This window comes from Topomyia yanbarensis, chromosome 3 (assembly GCF_030247195.1).
Source record: "Topomyia yanbarensis strain Yona2022 chromosome 3, ASM3024719v1, whole genome shotgun sequence".
NCBI classification, from domain to species: Eukaryota; Metazoa; Arthropoda; class Insecta; order Diptera; family Culicidae; genus Topomyia; species Topomyia yanbarensis.
This window is the reverse complement of record NC_080672.1, coordinates 28790993-28812693: the sequence shown is the minus strand read 5'-3', so window position 1 is coordinate 28812693 and position 21701 is coordinate 28790993. Positions and strand designations below refer to the sequence as shown.

Sequence of the window (21701 nt, the reverse complement as noted above, 5' to 3'; positions counted from 1 at the left end):
GCCAAAAGAAAATTCCTTGGCGAGCTTTTAACCTCATGTAACCAAAACTAGCCCATCCTTGACCCTTAACTCACTCACCTTAGGCCGATGCCCCAAGTGACATTCAGGGAAAATTCCTAACGGCAACTGCCGTCACGACACGTACCGCCACAACCCACGAGGACCTCGGTACCAATGCCAAAACACAGCAGCTGGAGGAAAAGACGGTCGCAACAACCACAACACAGCACGGCGAACGGCAGGAACAACGGGTGATTACGCAGGAAGTGAAAACCACAGCCACGGTAACCAGTGGGGATCAGGTAGGAAACTCGTCGAGAGCGCTTCTGTTAATTAATTTCCATTTTGCATTGCATTGCCTTAATCTAATCAATCATATTTATTTTATTTTACTTATATATTTGTTCCATCGAACATTTGAAAACCCGTTCTGTTGTGCATGTTGCATTCGATCCCGCTCGAATTGACGCCTGCTTGTGATTCGGATTTAAATCGTTTTGTTTGCCTTTGAATTATTTTGAACTCGATCGATGTTGTAATTATTGCACGACTTTGAACGTAGTACGCCCGCCGTGATAGCATTTCATCGACGAGTTCCGGTGATTCCGGAACGCCAATCGATGGTCCGTACGATGGCGGCGATGATGACTCGACAATGATATACAACAAGAGCTACACGGTTGGTATTGCATTATGTACGGTTCGCTAGGTAGTTGTTCTAGACAACTTTCATTGTCCAGCACGTTGTTTTTCATTTCCTACACAGTAAATAATTGTTGTATAAAATCCATATTCGACGTAGTGACCTGAAGTGTGGTAGTTAATTGTGACTGATTTGAAACAAACTATTACAGATTGGATAAAAATAGCTGTTGATTAGTTCACCACATACCCGGTTACACAATTACGGGACAGAATCAGTCCATGCTTAAAATATTTTAATCTTTTCCACACCGACAGGGAGTTGACGATGTTGCCGGTGCTTCTAAGATACCAACCGGCCCTAATGTGGAACATCATCGGGTTTTATTAGATGACACCAACGAAGGAGTGACTGCCGAGGGAGAAATCGTGTCCAGCCAGACAGTTAGTAGCAAAACGCGAACAGTGGAAACTATTACCGTAAGATATTATTTGCGTCTTAATTATTCGGGTATTATTTATCAAGAAAATATCGCTCATTTCAGTACAAAACGGAACGGGACGGTGTTGTGGAAACGAGGGTAGAACAGAAAATCACCATCCAATCGGACGGTGATCCGATTGATCATGACAAAGCGCTGGCTGAAGCTATTCAGGTAAGTCAATCGCTTCGCTTTTTATCAACAAACAATTACTTCAATGTTTGGACTTTTTACGGGAAATGTAGCTTCTGGATGATATTTTCTAGTAAAGTCTTCCCAAGCGACGGAATGAGCCGGTAAAACGACATTCCAAAATGATACCGCGTTTCCTCTTTTGTTCAGGCTGGTGGTTCTAGGAAAATGTACATACATCCAGAGCAGCGAATGAATCGAATTAGTAATGTTTTGTTCGAGAGGAGGATAGTTCCGAAATTTTAAGTACTGCAAAAGCCAAACACTGGTTGGTAGAGCAAGTTCCTATGTTTTTCTTTATTTTGACAATGTTTCAACCCACAATAAGTGTGAGAATTTCAGTGTGTCACGCGCATAATGAATAGTTGAAAATGATACACTTAGTGGATTGATACATTTACAATCATGCTTTGAGCTTGCATAGCAAACACGCTTGTTTGAATTTTAATTCATGCAACTGACAGATATCTTAAGGATCTAAAAGCGATAAATCAGGACCGGCCCTAATGCTTATTGTATCCTGTCACACATATTCCATCCTACTGGTTCAACAGCCATACACAAAACTTGAGAAATGATACACTATCACCTAGCTTGATTATTTGTCACTGTGTAACCATAAGTCAAAACATTCTTGTTCATTTAGTGCCAAACGTACTTACTGGAAATTGACAAAGACTTAGCTAATGAGGTAATGTCGACTACTTTATCCTTAGTTTTGGCTTACATTCATTAACTAATCCATATTTTTCAGGCGCTAAAAATGGATCTAATATTTCGTACTGAACATATCACCTGACGGATTGAAATGCATGCGCCCAGTGACGAGATTCGTCTGCTGATCAGAATACCCATTGCGTTTCGACAAGAGCTCGAGTTCATCCTGTGCTGTATTGAAGATAAGTTGTGTTCCATTATGTAATAGTATTAAATTTATATTGTTTGTACAGTCGTAATTCGCTGGTTGGACATTTTTTAACTGGACCGCTTTTTAGTTGGACCTCCGCTAGTTGGACCATTGTCCAACTAAAAAGCATCTGAATGTCGAAATCTTATGTCAAATTTACTTTGACAATCAATCGGACAATTATTAGCGATGTTAATAGATGCAATTACACTACTTACATCTCCTTTGGAGAGTTTTTTACATCTGTCAGTCGGTCCAACTAACGAATCAAATTCGTTAGTTGGACAAGGTGTGGCCCAACCAGCTATTCACGACTGTACAGAATTTCAATGTCAGCTGCTTTTTCCCAGCAGACTTAATAAGACAATTAGGATCGTTAGTTGACCCTCTGTTCTAGTACACGTTAGCCAAAAGGCGTCAATTTCTTCGTTTTACATTTTAAATTTTCTAAATTTAGGGGATGACACATTGAAATTTTTTATATTTGAATAAAAAAAATGTACAGCTATCTTAAACCTAGGGATACCTACATTTCGATATACAAGAGAAGATAGGATAAAAGAATTTTATTAAGATTAGGGTGATTAATTAAAGTTATCTTTATAAGTAGTAATACAGTTTGGCGATTGTTGCCAGATTATTGGAGCAATTGAATATATTAAACAAAGGCCCTCAGCATGATACTGTACCTTGGTGTGGTCCAGGGGCTTTTCCACCAAAGTAGTATTACAGTGATTATATCGCATAGAAACTTGGGATACGATTATTTTCTTTTTAGTTAAGCTACATTATGGTCAAATTCAGTACTTAACTGGTCGACCGGGTAATAACCCACTTATGCCATGGTCAAATAATGTACAATATGAGTTTAGAGCCAAGTTCTCTCTGAAGCCACCCTTCTTATATTACTATATTTTTAAATTAGATCCATGCTACCACTAACACAATAAATTGCTTTTTCTCTCATATACACTCACAATCTCATTCCAAACGTACAAACGTGGCCTTTGCGATAACACAAACCTGGTCACAACCACGAACACCCGCGATCTCGCCCACATTCAAAAACACCGATAATTAAGTGAACATTTTAGTCCAAGTATCACCCTACCGCTCGCGCAATCATAAATCGGTCACATCCGGAAGTTTCTACCCTTGATCCTAGCAGCCCAAACTCAGGCCTTCAGTTAGACCAATAGAAAAAAAACTATACAACACTTTCCATGGCAGCATGACCGGGAACTCTAGTGAAATGGGAGAACCCACTTTCTTCCAGCATCTGAATCATACACTAACAATTTAGCATATTCACGGTCCGCGTACGATCATTCAAGAGCTCGTGTGTATGCGAATGTATCCACGCGAAGTTATATACATACTAGCATACGCGACAAAAAAGTTAACATACAAACGCTCGAGTCCATCGCGATCACCCACGCACACCCACGCCCACGTTCTCTCAAACGGGATAACACCCCGGTCACTAAAGGAGCGGTTTAGCACTTATCAATTCACAAACGCGGTCTCAAGAGTGAACTTCCAAATGCCCGTGTTCGCGCGATCATGGATCGGTTTCGTCCGGAAGTCCCTATCCTCGGCCCTACTGGTATAAGTCCAATGCCTTCAATGCAACCAATCAAAAAGATGACGCTCATATACACTAAACACCACGTTCCATGGCGACATAAAAATCGAATTTATACACTCGAAGTCACATACACGCGACAAACAAACACACAAATGCTTGAGCCCTTCACGATTATCCACGCAACCTACACCTGCGCTCTCTCAGATTTGATAACATCTCGGTGGTATGAACGTCTCAGCTTTTATAAAGTTCAAACGCGGTCTCAAGCGTGAACCTACAATCTCCCGCACTCGCGCGATCATGAATCGGTCACGTCCGGAAGTCTCTATCCTCGATACCAGAAGTTTAGGTCCATGCCTACAATTGAACCAAATAAAAAGAAAGGTCTCATATCCACTGGACAACACGTTCCACGGCGACATGACTGGGAACTCTAGTGATATGTGGTTATTTACTCTATGTCAGAATGTGAACTGTACACCAAAAACTAAATATTAGAATGACGGTCCGCGTGGCTATCCAAGAACACACGCAAATGTGTGAATGGCCACACGGTTACAAAATCGAATTTGTACACGCGAAGTCACATGCACGCAAGCACACCCGAGCAAGACGTTAATGTACAAACGCTTAAGCCTTTCGCGATCAACAACGCACACCTACGCCCGCGATCGCGCAAACTTGATCACACCCCGGTAATAAGGTAAATGTTTTAACACTTACGAAGTTTCAAACGCGATCTCAAACGCGAACGTCCGTGTTCGCGCGATCATGAATCGGTCTCGTCCGGAAATCATTACCCTCCGTCCTGGCACCTTAGGTCCATACATTCAGTTGGACCGATCAAAAACTAAAGGCGACATGACTGGGAACTCTAGTGATATGGAAGATCTCACTTTCTTCTAGCATCTAAATCGTACGCCGAAAAATAAGTATCACATTCACGGACCGCGCGCGATCATCCAAGAACACACCCGAATATGTGAAAGGCACACGGTTATAAAATAAAATTTAACATGGGTAGTTACGTACAGGTTAGCACATGCGACATACAAACGCACACGAGATCGAACACATTGACGTACAAATGCTCGAGTCCTTCGTAATGATACACGCGAAATCTCTACGCCTACACATATCTGAACCGTACAATGAATGTCACATTCAGAATCACGGCCCGCTGCAATTGGCCTTAAGCAGTGTTTTAGTGAGCGACATTGCCTGTCTCGTCTGCAATTGTAGTGAGTGATTCTGATGGGGAGCCCTTCCGAGAATCTAGCTCTACAGCTCCAGTAGGACAACTCTCGAAAAAAAATAATTTTATGAAGCAAAGCAGAACAATTTTACAACCATTTTAAAACTACGAATACCGTTTGAAATACTTTAGGAAGTGATTGAATTTTATTAAGATTTAAGGGGGGGGGGGGCAATTACAGCTATTTTATGACTAATAGTACAGTTGGGCAGTTTCAATGAGATTATAGAATATAGCCATTGAAACTAGAAAAACACAGAAAGAGGATGTGGGTGAATTCCCACAACTGGGTATTAGGCGCTGGGGAGAGGGTAGACAATGATGACAGTGTGAAGAGAAATACAAATTTTTAGTTTCATGCAGATGGGAGATCGACGGCATCGATTACAAACTCGGACGAGGAGAAACCATTAAGTGAGACGCCGGGTGGCTCTCTTCGAACCGGCAGGGTTTTCTCCAGACGATTTCGTAGAACGCTTTAAATGCGGATCAGCAATATACCGAGTTGCGCATGTGATGTCCCGTGTTTGTTAACTTATACGAGAAAGATGTTTCATTTCATCCTGAAGTCGCAACAAACCATCAATGGTACATGGTACAGACGGAGAAGAGCACTTTTGAGAATGGCAAGGAAAAGTATAGTTAAATCAGCATATTGATGGTTTGTTTTGGGAAGGTGTATACGAGAAACATATAAGGGAGATCACTGCTTGCCAGTACATCCCAAAACAGAACATTGGGATCTTCTTCGGGCCCGAAGGGAATTCAATAGTTGGCATCGGACAGAATAATACTCGACTCATGCCCAGACAATATGTTCGATATCGTGATAACCGTTGCCACAAGCACAGATACCGCTAATTGCGAGCCCAATACGTCAGAGATGAGCGTCTAGCGTGTAGTGATTGGATATGAGCCGAAACATCACACAAATGAAATCCCGACCCACATCTATTCCTCTAAATCTAGGCGTCGTTGAAACCTTCGGGATAATGAAATGGACTTTTCAGAAAGAATATTAATAGAAACGTCTCATTAATATCCAAGATCAAAGGCCCCTTAATATCTAAAAACCCTGGTTCCATATGCTCTTTACTAGCCTAGGCCATTTGAATTTTTGTTAAGGTTGGACAGAGAAAGGGTAAAATTCGCAAACGAAAAAAGAATTTTTTTTTTTCCACCGTATGTCAGATCTTCATAAAAATCAATCAGCAGTACTGTAACAACATTCTACATACGCTGATTGATTTTTATGAAGATCTGACATACGGTGTGGAAAAAACTGCTTTTTTCGTTTGCGAATTTTGCGCATCCTCTGTCCAACCTTAAGAGCAACATAAGACAATCGTTCGCCCCTTTGCCTTTGCGGAAGTCAAATTGTGTATCTGACAGTAAGTCATTTGCTTCGACCCAATTATCGATGCGGAATAGGATCATTTTCTCGATCAACTTCCTGATATAGGACAGCATTGCAATCGGTCGATACGAGTTGTGGTCGGAGGCTGGTTTTCCTGGTTTTCGGATAGGGATAACCTTCCTCCAGTCATAAAGGACAATGTTACCCTCAAGAAACTTGTTAAATAAATTCAACAAGCGTCTCTTGGCAGATTCTTCAACAAGTTTAATTTGATTCTGTTTGGCCCTGGGGTTTTTTTGTTACATGATGAGGGCAAGTGAGAACTCCACCATCAAAAACGGTATTTTGTTCGCGATATCCTGTTCCGGGCGGAATCCGGACAAACCTTCTTGATGAAATCGAATATCCAACGGTTTGTCCACGCTCTCGTTAGTATTGTTTCGGTTTCGCATACGAAGGGGCGACTCATCAATGTTTCGATGTCCGTTTACGCAGGGGCAGCGAAACACTTTACGCCCGAGTGGGTAGAAAGCATAGGGTGAGGGGTCCATTAGTAAGGATTTTTTCTCTTTTCGCAATGCACACACTTACATTACATTCACATTAAATAACGTTCGTTTATGTAAATGGAATTGTGGTACATTGATGTTTTCAAATGTGTGTAGTGCGAGATACATGCGTTGCACATCTAATTTTTTTGAAATGGTTCAAAATTTCGAGTGGGTAAGTACCCACTCGGTTATTTTCGAGTGGGTAGTACTACCCATACTACCCACGCTTTCCGCCGGCCCTGCGTTCACGAACCGGCGCTAATAACTACGTTTGTTGGCTTTCATGAAGCTCTTCATATGCGTTTCTAGCGTCGCGTCTACTGTCGATAGCCAGCGGGTAATCTCGAAAGGTTTTTAGGTCTGAGTACTCTTTGTCCCACCATGGGTTGGCAGACTGTTGGCGTCTGGTATGCATCCAATTCGATCTTGAATTGTGTTGTCGAGAAACTACCCAGTCAAGAACTTCTTGCGGAGGAAATGTGGACTTGATTTTGTCGGAAATCGCGGACGGCAATATGTCTTGAGGGATCAGGCATTATTTTCCACGTGAAATCTAACCGCAGCGATGTCCAGCAGATGGACAAGTCTAAGGCGCTCGGACGCGTTAGAGGGTCCGGAATACGTCTCATTTCACCGGTGTTCAAAATGGTCATATTAAAGTTGTCACAAAGCTCATCAGATATATTCTTATATTATTATCACGAATATTATTACTTCATCTGTTTTATTGTAAACCCCGACACATTCAACCCGATTTGATGGTACATACACCCTATACTCCTTCGTAAAAGGCTCGTAATCAGCAATATCATTTGCCTGCTTCAAAGTTTTTGCCACCACTCGAAGCTTATCAGGGCGAACTTTCGATATTTATGTCACAATCGCTTCGTCAGAACTCGAGAAATCTGCAATATATTCAAACATTTCTTGTCTTTGGTCCGGAAGAAGATCACATATGTCCCGGTTACAGTAGATTTTCAATCTGGAAGACGATTTTATTTCTACATCCATCTAGCCTTGATGCAAATCATTATCAGAGGAAGTCGTTTCTACACGGGCCTATTGCCCAGTTCAAGCAGGTATTTTGGACAAGAATGGGAAGTTTAATATTATAGCAGCATTTAACTTGTATAAGACGGTTTACCGTGAAAAAAAAATACTGCTTCACTGCTCATTGGCCGTATGGTGGTAACCGCACATAATCACAAAAAGAAGGACCTCGACGAGGCGGAGAATGCGTAAATTAACCTTGGCAGCGAATTAGTATTATTCTTTTTAACGTTACACTGCTCGAACTGGAAAGATCGACCAATCGGCCCGAGAGTCACCGAACGAATGTTTTCACTTCCTTTTATTGACAACACATATTTCACTTACATGAAAATTTCTTCAGTACTGTTTGAAGAATATCCCTTTTTTACCAGATGTAGAATAGAGTTTGTGAATCAGGTTGAGATGGTCCTTAAAAAATAGACCTTAGCGCACGTTTCTCATATAGGGGAATTGTGGGAAAAACCGACACTGTGGGTAAAACCGACACCCCACAACATTTCCTAGAAATCAAATTTTTATTTCATAATGATACATTATTATTAGTACGTTTGTTTAGAGCATTTGAAGAAAAATTGGATTTACGTTAGTACGACGAATGTCATAAAAATAAACAAAACATACGACAGCAGCGTTCATACTCGTCTGGATGTTAAATTTCGTTGGTAGATTTTAAGGTTTTAACCGAACCAAAGCTTTTCAAATCACTACATTTTTCAGTGCCTATTATTATCGGTCTGTCCTATGATCAACTAGGTGTATTGAAGACGAGTTTGAGAAATTCAATATTTTTAATTGCTTTTATAAAAAAATGTGCGCTGTTGGGGTAAAACCGACACCCTGTGGTTAGGGTAAAACCGACACGCTGTTAAGATGGTTGTGTATACTTGCGATTCATTTCAAAATACTGGGGATCTTTGTGACACTTCAATTAGCCTATTAGAACACTATAGTATTAGCAGAAATACACAGAAATACTTTTATTGTGTTTATTTTTTGTAAGTCCCTTTAAAAATCAAAAATTGGAATTTTTGCTTATCTGATTCTATCGATCTATTCTATGCAGCTTTTGCTATTTCTGCAAAAAGCTCCTCATACCGAATTTCTAGTGTTCTCTTGGTTTGTCATAGACGAACTTTATCACAATGAGACAATGATCTTATGTATACCCCAATAGATCGTTGATGATCAGAGTCAAATCTAAAACAGATAGTTTTACTAAGAAGTGTGTGTGTCACTTATAAGTGAATGAATCCAATTAGCAGAACGTAGAACGCTTGCAAATCTTCTTTTACGAAATAAAATGACACTGGTGGTTGCAATGATGTGCGCAAGGATTATTTGGAAATACTCATATCAATAAATAATCCTACAGCATAAAATACTCTTATTTATAGTACTACGCTTTCGAACTTTCTTCCCCTCACTACACGATGAAGCAATAAAAAGCATATATTTGCATCATACATACTCACACTTTATTAATCACGCATATATCTCATTTTTAATAAAGATAAAAAAAAATAATAAAGTGGAGAGAAAATAAATTAAAGGGGGTGTCGATCTTACCCCTATGGGGTGTCGGTTTTACCCGCAGTGCCTACAAAAAGTCACTTTGTTTTCCAAGTTTTACAACCAATTATTTTTAATGAAATTAATTTTTTGAAGCGCTGAAAAAATTAAGTCTTGTTAAGAATTTTCTGAAGAAGAATTCTGCATACAAACTATAATTTTATTGGTTTTGTGGCAACTTAGAAAAATTGTTAATCTTAAGGTGTCGGTTTTAACCATAATTCCCCTAAGTTGAAAAACCTCGTTCATCGCTGACCGACCCTAAGTTTTGCTCACAAATCCATACTTGAACGGACTGAAATACCGGCCCAAAGTTAAGCAATATCATCACTACTCCAAGAACATGCGAATGACCAAGTACAAATATGTTTTTGTATTTGGTATGTCATACCAAATGTATCATTTTAATAATAACCGTTATAGTCACTAAAGTTTTAATATTCTTCCCCCATTTCAGGAAGCAACCGCCATGAATCCAGACATGACAGTCGAGAAGATCGAAATCCAACAGCAAACACAGTAAGCCCGAACGTACTACAAAGCCGCACTTAGAGCTGCACCTTTGATTGCTGACCGGCGAAATTGCATGCTTCTGTGGCACACAAAAGAGAAACTCGAGGATATAATGGTTTCCACGCTATATATCTCTAAACAAAACTATCATCATCACAACAGTATCGGAGAGAATCGATTTGTAATTCTTTCGCTGGTTAATTTTAAGCTTGAAGGAAAAATAAAACGTCGAAATTCAGTCACGCGCTATTAAGAGGGTAGTACATATTTCAGAACGAAAGGACAGTTACAAACATAGGCTAAGCATTTACTAATTTTAATGCAAACGTAAAACCAAGAACAAAATTTTTGAGAAGCAAATATATACAATCAAACCGCTTGATGTCTGATGATATAAAATGTTGTTCGCTAAGGATAATAATACAAAACAAAAAGAAGCAAAGCGAAGTTGTTGAAAAATATTTAACAATATTTACACACCGAAGAGAATGAGAAGCTTTTATTGATTGATGATACATTATTTAGTGAAAACCAAGAAAATTGACAAATCGAGTGTTTGCTTTCAATGTTTCGCGTTTGCTGGCGCCCAGATCGGAGCCGTAATCGTAACTATATTGAATAAGTCTTTGAATGTTTTTTCTTGATATCGCAATGAATAATTAACTATACAAACAAGCGCAAAATACTAACATTGCTGAATGCTGCAAGAGAAAGAGAAAATCGTACCAACTTCTTGATCCTCATGTCTACTACTAGCAATTGTACAACATACACACACCATAGCTAAATATACAATATACATATACGCGTTACTGGCAGGTGGTAACTATTCCCAAATTTTCCCTTTCTATCGTATTAAAATCAAAATTGTAGCAAAAATCTTTTTCCCTCGTAAAATTCGCCCAATCATATAATCTAGGAGAACTTTTAAGCTGATCGTATGTAACGAACAACAAATTGCCAGCGTGTTCATTGAATGGATCCGTGTTGAGGGCAATCCTAGTAATTTTGAAACGGTTTTTCGATCGACTGTTTTTCCCGAGAGAATGAATGTATCGAGGAAATGGTTGTCGCCGAACTGTTCTACGAGTTGATGAATAGAGTAACCATCTGAAACATTAATGACTTTGCGCTTAGGACCAGGGACAGATGTGTTTAACAAGATAAACGTTCATTTCGTTGTCTTAATTTGTAAACGAACTTCTCTTTTTCTTTGCGCCTTCCCTTTAGCTATAATGCAGAACATGTTTTATCCCTTTAATAAGTACGTTGTCTATGTGTAGAGTGTCTACTGTTTTTGTGTTTCTATTTATTTTCTAATTTTAATTAACATTCCGCAGCAAAAGCATATGGAAAACATTGCGACCAATAAAAACCTATGAACGTACTAATGTTACAAATCTGCTAACTTATTTCAAATTTGTGCGGCCTGTTTATGTAGTTTCGTCAGAAATTACAAATGCGAACAGAAAGAAACCAATGCCTTCTTAAGGCATACGTCCTTCAATCTGTTTGTCATATAAATTGTTTGCCTGGATAATGCAAGTAAAGTATCGTTTTTGAGACGCAGGCTTGAGTAATCATATTTTTGTAGGCAAGCGCTGTTACGCAGAAAATAAACAATGGTGTTTCTTCGCTTACCCATTTGTAATATGTCAATATGTGCGTGCACTCACCCGCGTATCGAAGTGATTGTTAACTTTACGAAGCGACTTTAGCAATTCGATTTGTTTTGAGTATGTCTCAAATCAGAGAAAACGATTTTGAATCCTTTCATAGCAGATACTGACACTGGACAATGTCGGTTTAGTCCTGTTTTATCTCTGTGCAGTCCGATTCTTTTCAGTATGACAGAAATTTAAAAAAAGCAGTAATATATAATATTTTAGTTTAGTTAGATAGAATCCCTCTTTGTTTTCCCTTGTCATTTTATTTTTTGCAATCACTTTATTATTTTTGTTCTAAGAGAGATTTATTTATGGCAAAATAAAAATCAACCCCCTTTGAAATATATTGCATTTTTTTATTTTTAATGTCAGCATAAAAAAAGAAAGAACATCAACTTAGGAAGGAAGCATAGGTAACGAATAATACACATGTGATTGGAAAACTAAACGGTAACATCAAACACGATTAAATGTAAAACGGATTGTAAAAGGATCAATTGATATGTGCAAATAAGAAAATTTAATCGTTCAGCTGACATTCGCAGAATGAAAATAAAATGGTTAAGTCTAGCTTATGTGACAAAAAATTCCACTTTCAGCAGAATCTTATTCATGCCGAAAATTCCGGTTCGTATCAGCTGAGTTTTTTTTCTCGATGCTAGGATGTCAGTTTCACGTAACGATATAGCGTTATTGGTAGGCCAGTATGTAGGTACTTTAGTTCCGAATTTTGACCGAACAAATATCAGCTTTCCACTTTACTCTTGCATCGGCACTCTCCAGGGGAGCGGGTCATTTGGCATAATGGACATTTGGCATAATGGCCACTTGGCATAATTTTGAGAATTGATGCCACTGATTGTGATTTGGCATAATGGACATGTCGCATAACGGTTATTTGGCATAATTTTGAGAACTAAAAAAAATAAGTCTTTTGGCATAATGGTGACTTGGCATAATTTCTAATTTTGTGTAAAGTGAGGGTCATTTGGCACAACTAACATTTGGCGTAAAGAATATTGTGTAGTTTATCAGGTGAACGACCCGTAAGGTTAAGCTGCACTAAGCAATAATGATAATGTGTTGTCATCCATTACCTGATATTGATTATATTTCGAGTGAATTTTTAACATTTTATAACTGATTTTGCCTTCATTTAAATATGAGCAGTTCTTTTAAGTTTCATTTTTGAAATTTTTGTGCTTGTTCATTTTTGCAATTATAGATTCTCTGCTATGACTTACATTTTAATATAGTATAGTGTAGAACTGCGATCCACCAGATGTATGTTTTGTTTTGGCCATTATTATTAGGATCGCCAGTGAGTTTTGGTTTTCCACTGCTCTAGCGAAGCCAGTGCGATGCGGCTTTGCAGCATAACCGAGACCGAGGATCATATCCGCCGGGCGGGGTGGCCGCCGACCCGTCGTCGGAAGCGGCGGCCCCTTGCAAGCAAATCTGTGATCCACTTGTTTGCCCGAATTCCTCAAACATAGGGGCTATAAATGGGCGATGTCGGACAGCACGGGACTTGAAACGATGTGACGTAGCCACATTAGGCGTAAGTGTTTTTTATTAATTGGTAAAGAAGAATAATCTAATTTTGGTTCAAGTTCAATTTTGGTACTGTTGGTAAACAAACTCATTTAAAGTCATTTAAATATTTAGGTAGTTGCCGTTATGCTCAAACATTTGAGCTACATGCCAGCTACTTACAACTGCATAACTAACTTTCCTTCTAACGATGAACATTATTGTCAACATACAATCAAAGTATATAATACATGCAGGAAAGGATATACTCAAAAACATCCTGATAATTAATAACTTTATCACTACATACACCTATACCAAACGACAGTTATGCCAAATTACTGTTTTCCTTAACATAAAAATATTTGTACGGTAAGACTTTCAGCAGTAACACAGCTCAAAATTATGCCGAATTACCTGACTTCTCGCACAGTCTTAAATTATGTGTTTCCCTGTAGTTGAAAAAATGGCAAATGACTCTAGTATAATCATCTTCTGATATTCTCTCGTTATACCAAATGTCCGTTATGCCAAAACCTTCAGTGTGATCAATTCTCAAAATTATGCCAAATGACCATTATGCCAAACAACCGTTATGCCAAATGTCCATTATGCTAAATGACATTATGCCAAATGGGCTTATGCCAAATGACTTGATGCCAATTTACCCAGCCCCCTCTCCAGTTATGTAAACACATTTGGTAACAATTCGTCATAAGTCATTGTTTAACAAACGAAGAGAAAATATAACGCTTACAGCGCTGTTTATGTGAATCCAAACGCCATGACAGGGAAGAGTAAAATATTAACTTTCAGTTTCAGGCATCGGAAGATTAACGGCATGGATGACAGACTCGGACGGCCTTCATCAGGAATTATCATGCACTGGGACTACCGAGCCGGCAAGGGTTCCTCGATTGCATAGTACGGCTCAAATTCCATAGTACGGCTCAGATGCGGATCGGCAACACACCGAGTTGAGCGTGTGATGCTTGTGGTGTATAGATCCCGTGGATATTGACTCCTTCGACAGCGGTGTTTCGTGTCACCTTGAAGTCGCATCAATCCATCGTTGGTGTACGGTGCAGGGCACTTCTGAGAATGGTAAGAACAATAAATGGGCGTGTATATGAGTTCGCAGGTTGCCAGTACATCCTGAACCGGGTTTTTCTCGGACCCGAAGGGAATCCAATAGGTGAGATCTGGCAGAATAATGTTCGGCGCATGCCCAAATAATATGTTCAATATCGTGATAACCATCGCTATAAGCGCAGATACCACTATTCGTGAGCTCAATATGTCGGAGATGAGCGTCTAACGTGTAGTGATGTAACATGAGCCGAGACATCACACGAACGAAATTCCGACCCAAATCCTTTTGATACCTTCGGGATAATGGAATGTAGCCGTTCTAACTCTCCATTGCTCCAAGATATCTGCCAACTTTCTGGCGTTTTCTTACGAGAGATACTAAAAATTTCATTGAAGCAGATTGGTCTTTCGTAGATGTCACCTTCTAACGTGTCCGCCTTAGCTAGAGATTCCGCTGCTTCATTATCTGGGATGGAGCAATGCAAGGGAACCCAAACTAAGGTAATCTTGAACGATCTTACAGACAAAGCACGCAGGAGCTCCCATAGTTTCCCCAGAAAATATGGAATGTGCTTTCTAGGGAGAGCTTCTATTGAGCAATAAAGCGTAGGACAGGAATTCTTCCTCCTTTTTCTATTGCTTCTATACACAGCAGAATATGTTCCCTTCTGAGGTTCATCACAGTCGCCTTCAGTTTAGTAGACAAAGGGTATAAATGATCGGAGAGACCGGTGGAGTAATTTCTTCAGTATTTCTGCAATAGATAGCTTAGAGCCAACCCGAACGGAACGCTTAAGATTCTCCTCGCGCTGTTTGTACGCGGGACATGTCGGGAGATAAAGTGAATTTCCTCCACAGTAGAAACATTTTTCAACATCCCTTCCATAGGAATCATCCACAGTTCATGTCCCAGGACACAAACACTCGAACAGGTAGACGAACCTTTTTAAAGAAGAGAAATATGATGACTTCCCAGAAAGAGCACATGTCATATCTCTGTTAGCTGGCCAAGGGACCAGAAATCAACAGTCTTCATTAACGCTGTCACCCACCAAACTACGATTGGTAATGAACTTAAAAAAAGAACCCACGACAATAAAAACCCGGGCCTTAGTAACTAGCGGGGAAATTAAATAGATCAAATGTGTTGAGCGGCAGCTGCGGTTGTGTGTGATGTCGCTTTAGAGGCAGGGTACGATCACTGTCGCCAATGCGACAATCATGTGTTCTTTCTGGGACGTCATCATATCCCAGGGATAGCATAAGGGTTTGTGCATTGGGCCGAAGTCCCACGGGTTGCGGGTTCGAATCCTGTCTCGGGGGGATGGTTTCCACATAATTGCTTTCGCTTACCTCACCATTTCGATATGTTTCCTCATTGAATTCCTCCAAAAAGTCCTAATATATCAGTCAAAATTTGCCTTAAATTTTTTTTCTGGAAGGCAATTAAATCTGAATGGTGATTTGTGATGAAACATTTCTATCCTATTATAGCCTGCTCTGGCGTCCTGCCACTATTAACAGTTCTGTGGCATCACGCGAATTTGATGTTAAATCAATTTCATGACATTCATCAGTAGTGTGTACTTTCACACAATGAGTTCAGATATTATAATATATATTTTCAGATAAGCGAGAAATTTCAGAAACCACGATAAAAACTATTGATTTAACTAATCCTTAAAGATATAATTAAATTGGTAAAAACGACAATCCTTTTTTATGAAATAATTTTCTTTATATCACTGAACCAACGAACCGGAAAAAATCTGGTTCATAATAATTCCTCCATCTCTGAATCAATGGCAAAAAAAATTCCAGAGTGTTAAGACCAGTGTGCCATAACAATGGTCAATTTTCTACAGAGCATAAATAAGAACCTTAGCCTTTTCTGCTTTAAATAATCTTGCAAAACTGTTGGGACTGGACTTATACAGTCGTGATTCGCTGGTTGGGCCGCAGCCTTGTTCAACTAACGAATTTGATTCGTTAGTTGGACCGACTGACAAATGTCAAAAACTCTCCGAAGGAGATGTTGGCAGTGTAAACGCATCTGTTCACATCTCTAAATATTGTCAGATTGATTGTCAAAGTAAATTTGACACGAGATTTTGACATTCAGATGCTTTTTAGTTGGACAATGGTATCACCATCATATAATTTACATGCCATTAGTTTTTGGATTGTTACACAGCCAAACCATGAAATAGGATTATGTTTTGCTTTTGATCAATACACGTGCAAACGTGATTCGTAAACATTGTTCTGACCTGAGTGCATATAAGGAGAATGAGACACTGTCAAAATTGGAACAATGATTATTTGTCAGTGTCATTCCAAACGAGTCAAATCCATATATGGTGACGAGCCCTTTTTCGCCATGTTTCTATTATCACGCTACCCATTTGAAGCCGTTGGTTAGAGCAGAATCTGCCATCTTTGTTCAACGCATTGAGTCAAACGGTAGCGCAAAAATAGGGGCACTCGATTCAAATTTTCGTTGCGCTCAAACACGAGTAGTGTTTTCAGCGCATTTGTGTAATTATCTTGGTTCTTAACAACGAAGCAAAGCTGTTGATGTCAATTTTTACGCATTCCATTGATTGTAGGCCAAGAAATTAATGAATTAGTGACACACCCTGCTTAGTATGGTGAAAATAGGCACTTTACCCTATGTGCTTTTCACCGAAGATTAGCATGCGACGGAGTCGAACCAAAATAGCGAAAGAATTGAAAATATATACTGTTGGTTCCAAACGCAAAGTTTAGCACAAACATCGGGCAAAATAGAGGCCCTGTTGGTCAGAAAGCGGACGGTCATGAATTGACAGTTCATGAATTTATTCACCTATTCACTACCTACTGATCGAAAATTGCAAAGTATTTGTTACTATTTATTTGATACCCATGTAATTTATTGATACCCCATTAGTAAGATTTTTTATTCCTCACAAGATTCCTTTGCATCCTCTTAACTTTTTTTCCTCTTTCGAACATTGCGGAATTGAAAAGGTTAAGTCTTGAAAATGGCCGTTCGCTATCTTGCTAATTTCCAATTTGCTAATTTCCAGTTATAACCACAATATTTTGAGAGGTCGTTTGTTCGTTTGGAATATCACTGACAGATAATCTGACAGTTGTCTTCACTCTTCTTACCAGCGATGCCAACCTTCCAGTTTAAACTGGATTCTTCCAGTTTTTTTTACTCGATCCAGTCAAACAGACAAATGTGTAAATCGTTCAGTTTTTTAAAATATTGTCCAGTTTTATCCAGTTTTTTCCCAGAGGTATGTGCTAACATTATTTCCTCACTATTTGCAATACAAAAGTAGTTTACTATATAAAATAATAATAAATAATAAAATAAATGAAATTGTGAAGAGTACATCCTCTCTGGGAAACAACTTAATTGTTTTTCAGTAACCATATTTTGCTGCACCCTGTCATATTTCAATACACATTAGAAATTGATATGCTATGGAGTGCAAGATTAGCAGATATCGTTAATTAAAATGAATATTGTTTTTTTAGTCTGTTTGTTACATACGACACAGTGCGTTTGCTTGAAGGTACCAATTTTTTCGTTTAACATTTCGAATTACTTAAAACTTGCCATGTGAAAGTTATATTTAAATAGTAGCGATCACTTTTATACAATCTTTAACTAGAAATTCGCTGCTATGTACTTTGCTATACGTAATCGAATTTTTAATTAAATATATTTGTGATAATTGTTTTCTTATCTTTTCTATTAGCTGAATGGATATTGTTTAGCTTCATGTTTGAGAATCCAGTTTTATTGAAGATAGATCCAATTTATTTTATAAAACTTTGCATCCTTGTTTGCAAGGATAAATTTGGTTTTTCGGGTATCCAGTTTTTCCAGTTTTTTTTTAAAGAGAGGTTCCAGTTTTTTTGAAAATAAAGTTGGCAACGCTGCTTCTTACATACTCTGGTTCTGACTAGCGACGCTAAATCCCTCTGGATGAAGACTCGTCACGTCAATCGTTTGTTTACCATTTATCTGTCAGTGTCATTCCAATCGAGCACGAGACCTGTCAATGTCATTTCAATCGAGCAGAAGACTTGTCAAATGTTGCAATATGGTGAATGAATTTTGGAAAGTATTGTGTTAATTTCTGAATCGAATCTCTAAGGCAAGGTAAAACATAATTTTTATCATTGCGGTGGCTACTAAAAGTTGCTTCAACCATTGCAGCTATCCGTAACGTTGTAATTTTCTGAGAAACCACAGAACCGGACCCATTCTGCGCAAAGGTCGGGGGCTAAAAAAACAATATTTTTATTGGTGCAATACTTCACACAGCTTTTCATGATATAAAAATTATCGACGTTGCAACTCTTCGGTAACTGTAGTATACGAGTCAACTGAAGTTAACGCTGTGACAGTGGTGCTAGTTTGCAGAAAATAATGTTGCCAAACCATTTTATTTAGTTGGGATAAGATGGCGAGTCTTTATTCAGTAATTCAGCGTCTTTAGTTCTGACAACAGCTTTTCGTTTAAAGATGGTGTCGTCTGAGCTGGCACGCAGAAAAGATATCTTGCGCAAATATTTGAAACATTGTATTTTCCAATGAAAAATATTGATTCAAAGAATTCAAGTGCTTTTCTGGACCTGAATTTTGTTTTATGCACTCACAAAAAATCCAAACGTTAATTCTACTTGCTTCAAACCACTTAAAATTCATATGAAGAAGAAATGCTAATATTATACAGCGCACACATACCTTCTATCACAGAGAACAGACATATAAGCTGGAACAAACTTTCCCGAAAAACCTGTGTAAACATTTAAATGAAAATTCGTTGAAAATCACCATCACACACAGGTTCGCATGCGTGAGTCACCTAACCTGAATCCAAGTTTGCACACAAGTCCCGTATAGCGATTGCTGGCCGATCACAGCGCCGGCCAGTGGCTAGTTACTATTTGTTGTCATTTCAAAGCGACAGTTTTATTTCTTACACAAGTTGAAAATTTTACTTGTATGTCAGTTCTCAGTGTTATAGTTATGAAATGTGAATGTAAGATTAATATTTCTTGTAGGTTTATGAGTTAGCAAATAGTGTCTATATGCCACCGCTAATTGCAAAAAAATTTATGTGTAAAATCAGTAGGCATAACGTTTACATTTTTATCAGTGTATATGATTTTACTTACGGTCTTTCTTTGACCGGATAGTCCGGAAAGATCCAATAGACCTGTCTGTACAAGGTGGATCGCGGATAGCCAGAGAACCGGAGAATCAGCTTTAAGCCGAATTTACACCTATCCGATCCGTTCCAGTGCCGGTTCAGTTCCGTGCACGGACGCCAAAATTCTTTCATGCACTTCAAATGCAAGCATTCACACTTGTCCGGGACGGTGCCGTGCCGGACAAGTGTGAACGCTTGCATTTGATTTGTATGAAAGAATATTGGCGTCCGTGCACGGAACTGAACCGGCACTGAAACGGATCGGATAGGTGTAAATTCGGCTTTAGGGGGACTTTTCTTAACGCTAAAACACATTCGAACTGTAGCACTTGTAAACTAGAATGAGACATATCTCATGGTTTATTTCAATCAGATACAACACAATATATTCTAAAAAAGTATCTTGTATGGCAAGCTGTATGTACTTGTGCGTTGAAATCTCAGACTTTCGTAACAACGGGTACCGTAAACAGTGGAATTTATACGCAGCAGTGTCTCAAAAAACGAGTTTTACCTTTTCAGAAAAATCATGCAACTAAAACATTAGTCAGCGGCCATTACGCTAAGGAGACGATTGCATTATATGAACAGAATATATATGTTCCTATTGGTTGTAGTATTCCCAAGTGTAGTAATCCACATTACTGCCATAATCGACGTTCGATCGAAGCATATTGATTGATTGTGAGGGGAAACCTTAAAAAACTCTCATCGATCCAAAAAACTTGGTTCCAAATGGCTCAGTGCTTCGAAGAAAGTTGTAAAGACTAATGGAAGACATTAAAAGAAAGGTACGCCTGGTAGCTTAAGGAATCGAATCCATATGAAGCAATATAAAGTTATGATATGGATCACATTGATATATTATATGAAATATTATTTAATGAAAAACTTAGAGTTACTATTTTGTAGCATTTATTGTATGTCCGAATTTTAGCGTAACAAGCCTAAACTTATCTCACACTGTTCATAATAGACCAACTGAGTTACGCTTAGAAGAATCATGTCATGTCACCTATTTTGAGCGACATAATCAAATAACTAGCTACGATTACGACTGTTTTGTTAAGAAGGGAAATAAGGTTAGTCCTTACCTTAAGACTAGAACCTTCAGTGACCACTAGATTTCTCGAGAATCCCGGGAAGTTACTTTTTAGTAGGAAAGGAAATAATCGGGATGCCCCTCACAGGCAATACTACCTATAGAGTACATGTAGTTCCTTCACGATCGATTTTCCGACGAGTGAATTATGCAACTATCGTGAAGCGGCAGATTAATCGCTTAATTTGCTGTTACTGGTACCTACATTGTATTCAATGCCCCCAAGTCAGAACGTAAAATCAGTGCTCCAGAAATAGTTACTAACCGGTTGGCTACGTTCGTACTACACCTCTGTTTCCATACGTATTATAAGAAAATTTACTACGAACAGTTGTACGCTGCATCAATCGCAGTCCCTTACTTGACTCAGTAGGTGCAGAGTAGGTTAATAAAGATCACAATCGCTCCAATTCGACCAGCAACTGTACTCAATTCACAGATACAGCTGATAACGAACAACCTGAGGAGTCTTGATCTTTTGAACTCGCCTACCACTTCGTAAACTAGTCTGAAAATGAATACAATGTTACCGTTTGGCGTCATAGATGCAGATTGAGCTGATGTAGACACATTTGTTTGATGTTTGTCGAAAGGCATGCCTTTGCCTTTGTCTATACCGATGAATTTGCCCGAGCACTGACATTTTATTACGCAGAAATATTTCTGATTATATTTGCTTGGAGCTTGTGCTTGAAACACGTTGGGGGTTGGCATTCCGTGTATGTAATTAGATTATTTCTGGAAGTTTTAATAAAGATCCCCCTACTTTACCGTCGTAGGTACCAGATGTCCTCATGATGACTTTGATATCGATTTAAACTTTCAACTATTTTTCTTGATTTTATAACACAATAAAACAAAAATAAATAAAATTTAAATCAAGCAAATGATTCGATGTATAGAAGATTTGATGAGGCAGCCTTATATCTGTCTTAGTCTCACGTGTTTTGGATGTATATTATCCTAAAATGAGAAAAAG

At 38.7% G+C, this 21701-nt stretch overlaps 1 protein-coding gene across 10 annotated transcripts in view; it reads left to right on the top strand.

The window, feature by feature from the left end:
- LOC131687223 (protein 4.1 homolog) overlaps nt 1-12368 on the top strand; it is a 140029-nt gene extending 127661 nt beyond the window's left edge. For 8 of the 10 annotated variants that reach the window (XM_058971287.1, XM_058971279.1, XM_058971280.1 and 5 more), the window contains 5 exons: nt 84-302; nt 563-679; nt 961-1122; nt 1188-1298; nt 10054-12368. In XM_058971287.1, the coding sequence (XP_058827270.1) occupies nt 84-302; nt 563-679; nt 961-1122; nt 1188-1298; nt 10054-10119 (675 nt within the window). In that variant the 3' untranslated portion in view covers nt 10120-12368. The remainder of the gene's footprint in view (nt 1-83; nt 303-562; nt 680-960; nt 1123-1187; nt 1299-10053) is intronic. The other 2 variants (XM_058971288.1, XM_058971289.1) reach the window with 2 other exon arrangements.
- Nucleotides 12369-21701: the final 9333 nt, after the last annotated feature.